The 13,743-nt window shown below is 40.6% G+C and overlaps 1 protein-coding gene across 2 annotated transcripts in view; it reads right to left on the bottom strand.

Annotated features, from left to right (window-relative positions):
* Positions 1-5,240: 5,240 nt before the first annotated feature.
* The window catches only part of PELI2 (pellino E3 ubiquitin protein ligase family member 2), a 76,686-nt gene continuing 68,183 nt past the window's right edge, over positions 5,241-13,743 (bottom strand). For both annotated transcript variants that reach the window (XM_061356064.1, XM_061356054.1), the window contains exons 4-6: positions 12,491-12,688; positions 11,628-11,816; positions 5,241-7,665 (exon numbers count right to left, since the gene is read on the bottom strand). In XM_061356064.1, coding sequence (XP_061212048.1) covers positions 7,099-7,665; positions 11,628-11,816; positions 12,491-12,688 — 954 coding nt within the window. In that variant the 3' untranslated portion in view covers positions 5,241-7,098. The remainder of the gene's footprint in view (positions 7,666-11,627; positions 11,817-12,490; positions 12,689-13,743) is intronic.

The following is a 13,743-nucleotide window of genomic DNA, read 5'->3' as shown; positions in this document are numbered from 1 at the left end:
CTAGTGGAAGGTGTCCTTGCCATGGCAGGGTTTGGAACTGGATGAGCTTTAAGGCCCCTTCTAACACAAGCCATTTTATGATTCTGTATGATTCTAAGCACTGATTTAGTTGGGTTTCTACTAAGTTCTTTTGTGCTGTTAAGTGTTTGCTCATCTTGAGCCCATCTTCAGATGCAACTTTTCAGCAAGTTAAAACGAAACAACAGGCTCAGACTGCTATGTCAAATTTCTGTCTGCCTTAGGTTTAGGAAAGAGATTTCCTAAGTTCCTCCTAAAAATATGCATCCATACAGCACCTTGAAAGGGAAAGAGAAGCAGTAATCACAAACGCTCTGGAAACCTCTCACAAAAAATCATTTCTGAGCAGCACAAGCTGCAGTAACTAAGTGAAGTTTTACAGCCAGGTAACAGAGAGGCAGGAATACGTACTCTGTTCAGTGGGGAGTGAAAAGAGACCACAGCATCTTTCATCAGGTAGTTAGAAGAATGAGAAAGGCAGGAAGGGAATGGGATCGTTAGGATGACATTTGGTCCTGTTGTCTTGCAGAAAGAAAACTGAGCACGGACTGAAAGCTGTAGGTTGGAATTAAAAGCCAAGCTCCTGTTATCTGATGGAACTGATACAAAAATCCACGGAATTTGCACAAAAAGCTCACAGAAGTTTATTACCAAGGGATACTATAGTATTGCCTCTGGGTTATCAGAAGCCACCTCAGCTACCAGAGCTCCCCATGCCTCCCGCTCAGTCCTTGTTTCTGCCTCCAGGCTTGTCTTCCCCTCAAAGGATTAGCAGAAACCTCTCTCTCACCAACATTCCCAGCAGAACTACTTCTTTTCCGTTGCTTCTAATGGTTTTAAACAGAATCAGATCATGTCTACCTTTGCCAGGTGTGAACTGTTCTCCACCCATGCACCGCACTTCAAGCACAGATTAGCTCTTCAGAAACCCACTGGGGCAGAGACCGGTCTGACCATGTCTGTACAGTGTGTGTCCAGCACCATTCAGGATATCCTGAGTGAAGCCAGTCCCTGCAGTGACAGCAACGGTCCCAGAAGAGAGGGTTTGCTCTTCTATGAAGAGGCAGACATGCCATTACACACAAACCCAAAGCTTCCCCCTCACATTCACATGGGAGCATCCTCCCTGGAAAGCATTTAGCATTCTTCAATTACAAGGACACCTGAGAGTCAGCTGGCTGACACCCACATCTAAAAGAAGTTGTAGATATCCTTATTTCCCTTTCCTATTCTCACACCAACATTTATTTTTTTCCTGCTTACCAAGAAAGGCTGACAATTCATTTTAGCTCATTAAAAAAAAAAAAAAAGCAGCTTGTGTCCTCACAGGGACTGCATACAAAAAGGGATGAATACAGAGACACAAACAGAACACTGAATTACCATTATGGAAATTAATTTTAAGAGTCACAAAGCATATTATTCCTGGAAATTGCTTTTATTTAGCAATTATGTTAACACCGCAAGAAGGCAGTTGGCATTGAAAACAAACAGTTCAATTTAAAAATCAGGGAAGTGAATTAACTGAAATTTCAGGGCCCTCACACCTGAGTACACTCCACTACACCTTGAATACGTAAGAATCCTCAAAAGCCTAGGTTTATGTTTCTGAGAAGAAAGGGGATAAAAGGGTAGGAGAAACTGTTTAAGTTACTTATATATTTTGCAAATCAAAGTTAAACCCTGACAGCCAACCAGCAAGGAGAAAACACCGAAGGAGTTACTGACAATACTGAGTTTTTCCTGTAAAATGGCTTGTACTCCCACAGGTGCAACAGCAAAGAAATTCTTTCAGTCCATTTCATATGGTATATAAAAGACTAATTTTACAAATATACCCAGAACTCTAGCAGCTGCTAACACTGTTGAAAGGTAAACATCTCCATCATGCTGGACTTTCCTGCATGAGACTTGTACTATGGTTGGGTCCCGAGAAGGCACCTTCTGGGTGCTCTCCATCATATATTTAATCCAAGAGGAAAGCAACACCTATCCCTAATTGCCACGACATGAACAGAACAGACTTCCAGGGGACTGGAAAACTGAATCGCCCACGAGGAAAGTATAAATATGCCCTGTTAAAAGGAAATCTTGACAGCCACCAGTTTCCCCTGTAGTCTGATTGTTCAAGCAACTTGTATTTTTGTTCCACTGCCAATAAATGAAAACTCTTATCACCACAAAAGGTAAATATCCATCTTTGCTACCTGCCAAGGCTGACAACTGATTTTTCAAGAATAGTGTGTGTCTGCTGTAGCCAGTGGCATGTGGTTTGCACAGAGCCTGCAGAACTACTGCGACTTCATCCTAAAAACTATCCCCTCTCCATTCCCCCAACCCCCCAAAAACCAGCCTTACCTCCTATGTTTTTCTTTTAATTCACATGAGGTGTGAAGGCTTGTGAAGAATCCTCATAAAAATTAGAATAATGAAGAAAATCTGTAAGAGACATTTGCAACTCCAATTTATATTTCCCTTGAAGAGATAAACAAGCCTGAAAGGTGTTTTTGTTCCTCTTCCTTGTTTTCCAAGCTCTATTTGTTTACCTGCAACTACATGGATAAATAGAAAGTGAGAGGAGCCAAGAACTCATGAGAGGCTGAGAACCGAGCAAATGAGGAGGAATCCCTGGCTAGAATACTGAAGAAATGCTGGGCTGTCCACACCAACTCAAATCACATACCCAACAGACTCTTGTGCTCCTACCTGCGCCCATCAACAGCTCTAACTTGTCAATTCCAGTTCGCATTCCATGTGGCATGTTAGCAACAGTCTTCGGGAAAACAAGACTTAACCACCTTCCTTTACAATGGACAGACAAGCATAGCTCTTTTCAAGAGCATATTTGCCAGTCAGCTTTAAGCAAGAGGAGGAGTCAAGCCAGTTCAGCTTTCCTACCACACTAAAAATGCATTTAAACACCCCTCTTGGTTCTCGTGATAGCCAGATCGCTACCAACAGTTCTCTGAGCCCACAGCTGTGTTGAGACTATGAGCGGGATGAACAGAAACATGACAGTTTGGAGAAGCTTCCTTCCACTCCGGAAGAAGGAAAAAAACATGGTGAGCGAAGTGACCAACCACTGCAACAGCACTAGAGTTACCACAGGTGAAACCAAGTTTCCTTTGGCTGGTGCATGAAGTTAAGAAAAAACAGGTTATATTCAGAAACTACTGCAGTTTGTCGCTGTGATCACTCAGCAGCTCTGCTCCACACTCAGGCTCTGAAGCAGAACACTCTAATTCCAGGAAATCCCACTAAAACATCAGAGTGTTTTGCTGGGAAGATCACAGCCTTTCCGTGCCATCCAGAGCTTCCCAAAGAACTGGAGGAGAATCCTTTTTAGAGCACGAACCAGCCTTCAGATCATGTTTCTGATGGGTTCCTGGCATGCCTTTGCTTCAGGGTGGATCTGTCCCTGCTGGCAGTGGCCCAGCGGTGGCTTTAGTCATTTCTAAGCCCCATTCCCAGCCTCACAAAGGACAAAACCAAATCCTCCTACAATTACTCTGCCAATACAGTACTACTACTGTACCATGACACACAAAGTGACCACACTAGAAAAGAAAAATGTGATTAAAATGCAGTATCATGCTAACTCTTTCATACTAATTGGACCACAATCCAAAATAAGAACAACGCTTACCACTCAGACGTCTATTTAGACTCCAGCACTCGTACCAAAAAGCTGCCAGGAAGAAGGGAAGTGTAACAGCTCCAGTGTGCATGGGTATGACACTTATTTTTAAAGATCGGACTAGAAAAATACTTTTACCTCTAAGTTACACAGTCAAAGCTGGTTTGAAGCATTCAAATAGAATCAACAGTAACAAGTAAAAAACTCCTTACAGAACACTTTATCAGCATTTGAAATGGTACACAAGGAACATAGTTAACACTGAAATCATGAAATAAGCTTTCAAAACAAAGTTTGAGAGTGGTTCGCAAGTTTACTCACTCCAAACAGAACTAGTTTTATTTACCCAGCAAATACTTTCGCCATTGAGTTACCAGACCAGGTGGTGTATGTTTACTGAGATGAGGGAAGGAGAAAAGGGCTATCAGCCCAACAGTCCATTTCATTAGAGCAGTAAGTGCAGCAGGAGTGTCTGAGAAAAATAATGCTACAAACTCTTCTGCTTTACCAGCAAATCCAGCTCTGCAGGACTCACCCTAGATTTGAATGCCAGTTAATGGCAAAATACCTGGATTCATGCAAAGGAACTGTGTAAGTTTACTTCCCAGCCAACAGGAGAGTTTTCCTCCCTGCAGTATTCCTTGGGTTACACAGAATTGCCAACAGTGAAAGAAAACAACAGTCTTGCTTAAAAGTCTTTTAAAACAAGACGCTTCACTTGGACACAAACCAGTAGTCGACCTTCCACTTCATGCAAGGCAAACACAACACAACCAGATGGTGTGCTAGATGTTTGCACTGAGGATTCTGACACTGTACATTCACTTTGCACAAGGTATAGCTATATGGAGCCCTGAAGCAGCAATTAAACTGTAAGTGAATGAAGAAAGTAAAGCAGCTCAGTAATTCAGATACCTGGGAACCTGCATGTTTACAATACATTTCTGCTCAGGAGACCACACATGCAAGTGTTGATCAGTTCCGCTCAGTAGTACAGTTACTATCCCAGACCTGAGAAGCTGTCATACATGGAGCTTGAGACCACTGGCCACCATCCTTAACACACAGCTCATGGCCTTAATTCAACAAAGAACATTTCCTGAAAGTGTATTTCATAGCATATCTTGTGAGGACCAAAGTGTTTCACAGAGTCCAGCAAGGGGTGGTGGAGGTGAGACTGCCTCTCACAGATGAGGTATATGCTAAATAGAAATAATGCTGCCGTATGCATATGGGACCTGAGGAACTTGTACTGAATATAAACGAAGAAGAGGCACCTTCACATTTATGACAGAAACCACAACAAGGAACTGAAGGCCAAAGGCGTATCTTCCCAATCTGGCTGGGCTGCTGCTCTTGGTGATTAGCCACAAGGTTGTCTTGTGGGAGTAAGGACTCAATACAGAATCACAAAATGATCTCATTGAAAAGGCACTAGGAAGAAGCATATAGTTTCAGATTAACAAGATTCACTCTATTTCCAATCACTGAGTGGGACAAAAACTGTATAGTTTGGGATAGAGGAAATGATGCAGCTTTTCTTTTTTTGAACAGAAAAAGCATAAAAAGGAAAGCTATTCCCAAATTATTAAAATGCTGAACATTTATACAGCAAAATCATACTAAAACCAGCAGCAGATGAAGTATGTCCCGTCACCACTGGCAAGGGACATGTAAAATGCTTATAAGGTTAACTATAAAACAACTTTACAACCAAAATATGAACAGGCCAATTCAAATATATATATACAGAATATATTAAAATCATATAAATTACGTGTTTATACAAAGGGCACAAATAGAGCAAAGAGCTATAGTTGATTAAACAGAACTGAGCTTGAGTGATCAATTTCATCTAAAGATGTTAGAGTTTTCTCCCAAATTCTTTCCTTTTTTTTTTTTTTTTAACCTGGACAGATTGATACCTTAGATACCAAAAGTACAGAAAGCAAAAGAAAAAAACACCGAACTAAATAAATCACAAATCAAAGCATTATTATCCTGTATGAAATGAAACTAACAGTGGGCAGGGTACATCTCATGAAATTCTGATTTAATTTTTTCCACAGTAAACATTTATCAGCTCTCAGAAAGTGAGGAATTTCAAGTGATCTACTTCAGATGTACCACCCTGGTGCATATATTTGATTACATTTGAATGTTGTTTGATTTGCACACATTTGAAAAAAAAAAAATGGATACAAACACAGCTCAATCTGCAAAAAAAGGTGACAGATGGGAGCAGGTTGAAAACTGAACAAAAATACTCAGCTGAACTAGAATCGACACTCTCCTTACAGCATTTTGGCTAGTAAGTGAGCTTAACCCCCCCCCCAACTCCTAATTGCTTTTTTATTTCAAAACGTAACAGCATACAACCACAATCCACTGAAGCACTCGAGAATCTAAATAGTCCCATCCATGGGTTTAAATACAAATTAAGTGCTTTCCTGAATTTAGGTCTATGTAAATAAGTTCTGTATAAGTTGTACCTAACCCTTTGTTTTGCTGCAGGACTACCCCTTCATTAATGCAGTTTTTAAAGGCTTGCTACATCTCAATGAACCCAATGGACCTGGGCATGCAAGGAACAGTTAGGGCAAGCTAGTTAAGCAGAAATAAAAAGGCTGGACTACACATATACAGAACACTGGCTTAAACCCCAGAATTAAGTATGTAAAAAAAGTAAAGCAGTTTCACCAGATGCAGGTTAAAGTGGGGGAAGGGGGAGGAAAAATAAAAATCAGCCATATACCATACATAATGAACAGTGGATATCTTACACTGAAAGGAAATCAATGCAAACAGGATTTCCTCAGTTTCAAGTAATCTTTGATGCCTTTTTGGCTAGCTGTGTTATACCATAATAGATATTTTAATAGCTTTTATACTCTACAATTTAGACAGCTGATTTTTCTCTTACATATCCGATTATCTCTAGTGAACATTCTCCTATGGCTGTCCACACATTCTGTATTAGCTCCTTGAGAAACTATTCAAGTTAAATTATATCGCAAATTAAAGACAGTTACATTCTGTATGTTCCTTCTAGATTTGAAAAATAGGTTTTAAAGGCTTGTCAAAGTTTAGAAAAAAAACCACCCTTTCCATTAAAAAAAATCTTAGCTTAAAAAAATCATTAAGACACCTTTTTCTGATCCAGGGTACTAATAAAAAGATTACAAATATACTACAATTGGACCAAGAAGACTTCATGAATATGCTGCTTTTGAGCATGCAACACCACTGATATCTGTCAAGTTCCAGGTATCAATGTATCCCAATTCCACCACAGTCCCTCACAATTTCCTTTATCAGCTCCCCATCCCCACCCTACCACCCTATTAATAACATTATAAAAAAAGGTAAAATTTAGAGTTAGTGGCAAAATCTTCACAGTAAATTGTTAAAGAAAATGTTATTGTGGTCATTGTAAAGCGGTATCAGTCAACTGGACCCTGAAAAATTAGCTTGATGCAGTTGTGTTCCCCAGACAGTTGTGTTGCACAAAAAGGGCACGCAGCATGAAATGCATGAGTACCATGAGGCAGGGGGATTTGAGACCAGTATTTTGCAGACTTCTCAGAGCACACATGTCCACAAGGGGTAAAAGCATGAGTTGGAGGACCAGCATCCACATAAAAGCCTGCTTCACAACCAAGCCAGAGAGGCACATAGGGGCCAATGGTTCTGCACATAGGACATTCCCGCTCATTCGCTTCAGTGTCACTGCGGTGTCCCCAGTTGTGATAGCCATGAACATGACCACAGCTGAGGTATGCCCACGGCTGTTTTTCTTCTACCACATCCTTACGGTTGATGCTGGGAAATGCTAAAGTGTTTAATCCAACAGGACACTGTGGTCTGGCAGCATTTATCTCCTGTCGTAGAGCTTCAATGTGTTTCTGAGTTGGAGTGTGAAACAGTCCATCTGCTGTTCTCCACAGAAGGGTGGCTCCACACAGGTCAATGAGAGAGCCATCTTGTAGGACGTTGGTCTCGTTTTCTACCTAAAGACAGAACACAAGGACAAGTAGTTAAGCCTGAGAGCTTTTGTAAACAAATGAGTTCTGTAAATGTATTGTCTTTCTCACCAAGCTGTTACCATCCCTAGCACATTAGATAATTTTTTTCTATTGTTTCATTGTGACCCCTTCATTTGCCTGAATCCATCTCTTATCTCTTATCCTATATTTAAGATTATAACAAGCATTGGTGTCTCATTCTGTGCTGGTACTGGTCTTAATTTTGTCTTAATTTTGCAATTGTTATATGCTGTATCAATACTAATAACTGCAATTCCTGCCTGCAATTTGGGAAAGGTATTACATCAGTAATCACTAACTTATTCACAAGTATCTCCTACCTCTCAGCATGCTACTTTTCCTCTCCAATACTGATTTTTTGTGTGCCTTTGTCATGGTTAAGGTAAGTCCTGATCGACTGAAGAGGAAATTTGCCATTCCCTAAGGGCTGCATTAGTAGATTGCTCCCCTGAAATTCTTTGCCCATTAGATTGGCAGAGGCTGCTCACACAGCAAAAGATCCTTTTCGGACTAAAAACTGCCACCCAGAATAGATCAGCTGCCATTCACACACCTTTTAATTTTTTTTTTTTTGGCTTGTGGTAAGCGTAAAGCATTTTGCAGGAGCATGAACTCCCACAGTGTACCTCATCAACAGTGAAACTCTTCTAGAGATACATTAGGGATAAATGACAAATGCACTGCAAGCTACATGCACAGGTACTTGCACAGAGTACCATTACAGCAGAGTTACCAGTTGAATATCTCAAGTAACGAGTTCTGCAACTGAAGCCACACAGGCTCAACTTCTGAACAATTAACCATCACAACTAGTTAGGCCTTTTATTTAATGAACTATTGCATGCAAATATAGCCCCAATGTGTGCTGCCTAAAGGCTTCTCTCATTTGACCAAATACAGGTACTTCAAATATTTTCATGGGATTATGCTGAAAACACATTGTATTTTGCAGAAATTTTAATTTATTTTAATGTCACAAGCATACAAGCATCGTCTACTACTACTACCAGTTCAGTAACAATGAATACATATTAAGAAGTTTCTTCATGAAATTTAAGGCGAAAACAGACATATGCTGGTTTTATGCATAGAAAATATCACAAAGGCAAAACAAATAGCCAAATACAAATACACAAAATAGGTCACATGAAATCATCATGTCTACTTAAGAACACTACGCATGACAACCAATTTGGCATTTACATTTAAATCCAGTTCAAATTTGGAGATTAACTGTGTATCATCCTTGCACAAAACACCTAGATGGTACAATACAGACTACAGATAAGAGATTACCAGTGTAAAGCATTTCCAGCAGAAAAATTCAGCAGTTGAAGTAGAAATGAGAGAAGCCTTGATTTTATGCACTTTTCAGATAATTCCTGCACAAACAGCAAAGCAAAAAGCTCTCTCATATGCAATGTGCTCAATTCATTATACAGAGTGCATTTGGTTTTATGAACCCAATCAACAAACACTGATCACATGAATACCAGTGTGCCATGTAATTTTATTTAAATGAGAATTCAAGTCATTTTGGATACAGGCAAGGGAATTTGTTTTAGTATGCCTTTCTTCATCAGCACTAAAAAGGTGTTCTGTTAACCAGATACAAAGGGTGCAATTGCATCATCTGTCCCAGTCCCCAAGGCAATGTTTGCCTGCCATCATTAAAGTGACAAAGCAATTTATGTACAGAAAGCTGTCTACTGAAAGCAGAACAAAATAGTCAAACTCCATTTTCCTAACTCCTCTGAGCAGTCAGTTTTCTGCAAAACCAATGTCAAAGCTGGAAAGCCAGTTTTCTGCAAGTATGTGGGATATCTCTAACACTATAAAGCTAATAGGAACTTAACACCAGAAGGCTGTGCTGCCATTCAGCGAGACCTGGACAGGCTGGAGAGTTGGGCAGGGAGAAATTTGATGAAGTTCAACAAGGGCAAGTGTAGAGTCTTGCATCTGGGGAAGAACAACCCCATGTACCAGTACAGGTTGGGGGTTGACCTGCTGGAAAGTAGTGAAGGGGAAAGGGACCTGGGGGTACTGGCGGATAGGATGACCATGAGCCAGCAATGTGCCTTTGTGGCCAAGAAGGCCAATGGCATCCTGGGGTGCATTAGGAAGGGTGTGGTTAGTAGGTCAAGAGAGGTTCTCCTCCCCCTCTACTCTGCCTTGGTTAGGCCGCATCTGGAATATTGTGTCCAGTTCTGGGCCCCTCAGTTCAAGAAGGACAGGGAATTGCTTGAAAGAGTCCAGTGCAGAGCCACAAAGATGATTAAGGGGGTGGAACATCTCCCTTATGAGGAGAGGCTGAGGGAGCTGGGTCTCTTCAGCTTGGAAGAGACTGAGGGGTGACCTCATCAATGGTTACAAATATGTAAAGGTGAGCGTCGAGATGATGTAGCTAGGTTTTTTTCAGTGATGCCCAGTGATAGGACAAGGGGCAATGGGTGTAAACTGAAGCATAGGAGGTTCCATGTGAACATCAGGAAAAACGTTTTTACTATGAGAGTGACAGAGCATTGGAACAGGTTGCGCAAGGGGGTTGTGGAGTCTCCTGTGTTGGAGATATTCAAGGCCCGCCTGGACAAGTTCCTGTGTGATGTACTCTAGGTTACCCTGCTCTTGCAGGGGGGTTGGACTAGATGATCTTTTGAGGTCCCTTCCAACCCTTGGGATTCTGTGATTCTGTAGCAAGACAAAAGGAACTTTGGCACAAAAAAAGAGAAGATATTCCCCACCACAATGCACACTTTCTTAGTCTTTAAAGCCTACTAGTTGGATTATATAAAGCTACAAAAGGGGCAACTTCAGCTGCTGTGAAGATGACCCTTGAACCCTAACAGAGGAGAACGGGCTTTTCCAGGTCTGCAGGCAGGACAGCATTCTAACCTACCTAGAAGCCAAAGAGGACTTCTGGGAAAGGTCATCTGCCTCACTGATAATATGGCTACCTATGTATTTTGCTGGGCTACTTCTATATGGTGGTGGTTAACAACAAGAGCTACGGGGATTCCTTCCCATCTTCTATGGAAAGACATAGCAGCCTTCCAATATCTGAAGGGGGCCTACAAAGATGCCAGAGAAGGATTCTTCAGGAGTGACTGTAGTGATAGGACAAGGGGCAATGGGTTTAAACTTAAATAGGGGAAGTTCAGGTTAGATATATGAAGTTCTTTACTGTTAGGGTGGTGAGGCACTGGAACAGGTTGCCCAGATGGTAAAATGCTCTGTCCCTGGCAGTGTTAAAGGCCAGGTTTGGCACAGCCTTGGGCAACATGGTTTAGTGTGAGATGTCCCTGCCCATGGCAGGGGGTTGGAACTAGGTGATGTCCTTTCCAACCCTAACCATTCTATGATTCCATGAAAAGCAGGCACATGCTTTCATAGGAACCCCTTCCCCAGTTATGCATGCCACAAGTCCCTGTGGCAGCAAAGCCCATCCTGCTTCAAAGAATAAAACAGGAATATACTTGGCAGGGCTTCTCTTATCTTCCTAGTGGCAGGTAAATCAAACAGAAGCTGTGTTATGCAAACTTGTTTTGCATGCAAGTGGACTCTTCCTTTTAAGATAGCACTGCAAAAGACAGATTCCCATGCAATAATTTCCAGATGTTCCCAAGTCTCAGGAGAACATTTCAGAGATGGAGATTCAAGTGCAAAGTTTGTTTAGCTTTTACACTCTGTGCTATTTCAGTTGGAAAAGCGACATTAGGAGAAAACATAGTGTTTTCCTGTATAATCATAAACAGAAGAGCAGTACAGAATCTACTGTAACACGCATCTAGTTAGATTATTTCAGTGCCCACCACCCAGCACTACCCACGACACTAGCCCTCAGCAGTCACTCTATGACTGCCTCCATTCAAAACCAGGAAAACAAGTATCCCTTATATTGTTTTAATTACCAGTTACTTTTGACTTACCAGTTTCCCCCTTTGTTGAGCAGATCTGGTTTCCCGGAGAGTGTACACATCACCACAGACTGAGATTTCCCGCCAAACTCCAGGTTTAGACTCCTCCGTGAACCCTCCTTTTGGATGCATAACCAGCACCCCATTAGTTGTCAATCCATCCATATGGCCATCAGGATTTTTCCACTTTGCCGCTTTTTCCTGCATGTGACAATCACCCCAGCACAGAAAAAGTTTGTTTAAACCTGAATGGACTGAAGAAGTTTAACATGCTGAATATTTTACTGCTGGTGTCTAACGCACACTTCCTCACCAGTTGGCAATACTTAGACACATTTACAAAGAAAAAAAAAAGGCACTTCTAATACCTTGGGCCAGACTGGTAACACCTTTTGCTTACGAATCTTCAATTACTATTCTCTCTTAAAATATTATTTTTAAGTCAGCTGAGTGCAGGTCAGGTAAGACTTCAGGGCTTAAAGTCAGGATACCCCTAGTTACTGGAATACTATTGTAAAGGCACATCCTTTTCCATAATGCAGTTGATCCGCTCCTGCACTGCTCACAACTGCAACAGCAGCTTATTCATAATGGCTAACAAGAATATATCAAATAAACCTAAAGAAAATCCACTAACAATTACTAAAATAGAGTTTCATTTTTGAAGACTGTTATGACCATAAGTCCACACTGGTAATAAATCAGGCACATAAAACTGCCATTTCTACTTAACACTGCAGCTGGGATACTGAAATCATTGAAGCCTCACCACAGGATAAGTTATCAACTAGTACAAGCAAATTGCAGGGCTTGACAGTAAAAGAATAAAAAAAAAACAGAGTTTGTTCATACATACCATAACTGTTATTACTTACACCAAGAAATATATTTTTAGATGAGTCAAATCCAGCTGCAAAAATCCTTGCTGTATATGGTGGGCTCCTGTCACAGACAATCCTGCATGCAAAACGGGATATGGTGCTTTGGGTAATCTGGGTTTCATCGTTATTTTGACTTCCAGAAATAGTATCTGTTACTACAAAGTCTATGGGGCTTTCTGTTGATCTCCCAACCTGAAAAAAAAAATTTAACGTAACAGTAAAATTAGGAATAGTCATCGAAACATCAAGCATTAAGGACATAAACTTGCCAAGTTAACGCTGATGACATTGCTAAACTAGTGCCTACTAAATTTTTGGATGGCGAGATCCAAATGGAGACTAATCTGTATTTTCACATTTGTCCTAGGCAGGCATCACTGACATGGCATGATAAATTTTCACTAACTACGACTGATGCACATGCTTGCCCAACATAGCTGCAATTAACTGTTTGCTAGAGTATTGTCAACAACAGGGATGTATTATCACCTTGCTCTTTCATAATCCAACCACAGCAAGCTACTTACCAGTACGTTCTATAAATTAAAAAAAAATACACCAAAACATTAGCCTGAAATGACAAGTTTTATTCACATTTCTAGCTCCAAGTTAGCTTGAATGAAAACGAAGCACCTTTTTTTAGACCCAGAACTCAGTTATTTAAATACATCGTTAACAAAAATACCCACCCTCGTGTTTTCAGAATTTGTAGCTCCAGAATAGAAGAGTTTTCAGGAAAACCCACTGTATGATTAAATTTATTCCTAATTATGCACATGCATAACTGAAGAAGTTAAACAACTCCTTTCAGCAGAAAGACAACACAGCTGATCAGTAGACAAGAATATTTTTCTATCTTGCCATCTAAAAATATTTCCAAACCTGGAAATATTGAGGCAGCTAGAGTAGAAAACTTGATTAAAAATGGACAGAGAGATCTGAATGCCAACCAAATGTACAGGAAGACACAGTAATACTTCTACAGGAAAATTACCATTATACCAACTTTGAGCATAACAAGGAAAGTGGAGCAGAGGAACAAGGAGTGAAAAAGAATATTAATTTTATACACACCATGTGATCAAACAGAAGAAAATTAAGACTATTTTTCACATGAAACTACCTGCAATATCAGGCATCTACATTTATATAAAATAACCTCCTGACTAAACATGATCTCATTGTCCCCTAAGAAGTTACATTCCACTTAGCTTCTTGCTCTTCAAAGCCAGCTATGGGAAGAGATG

This window comes from Neopsephotus bourkii, unplaced genomic scaffold (assembly GCF_033783945.1).
Source record: "Neopsephotus bourkii isolate Nb327-2 ecotype Australia unplaced genomic scaffold, CSIRO-AGI_Nbou_v1 NB_95, whole genome shotgun sequence".
NCBI lineage: Eukaryota > Metazoa > Chordata > Aves > Psittaciformes > Psittacidae > Neopsephotus > Neopsephotus bourkii.
This window is presented reverse-complemented; position numbering and strand designations above follow the sequence as displayed.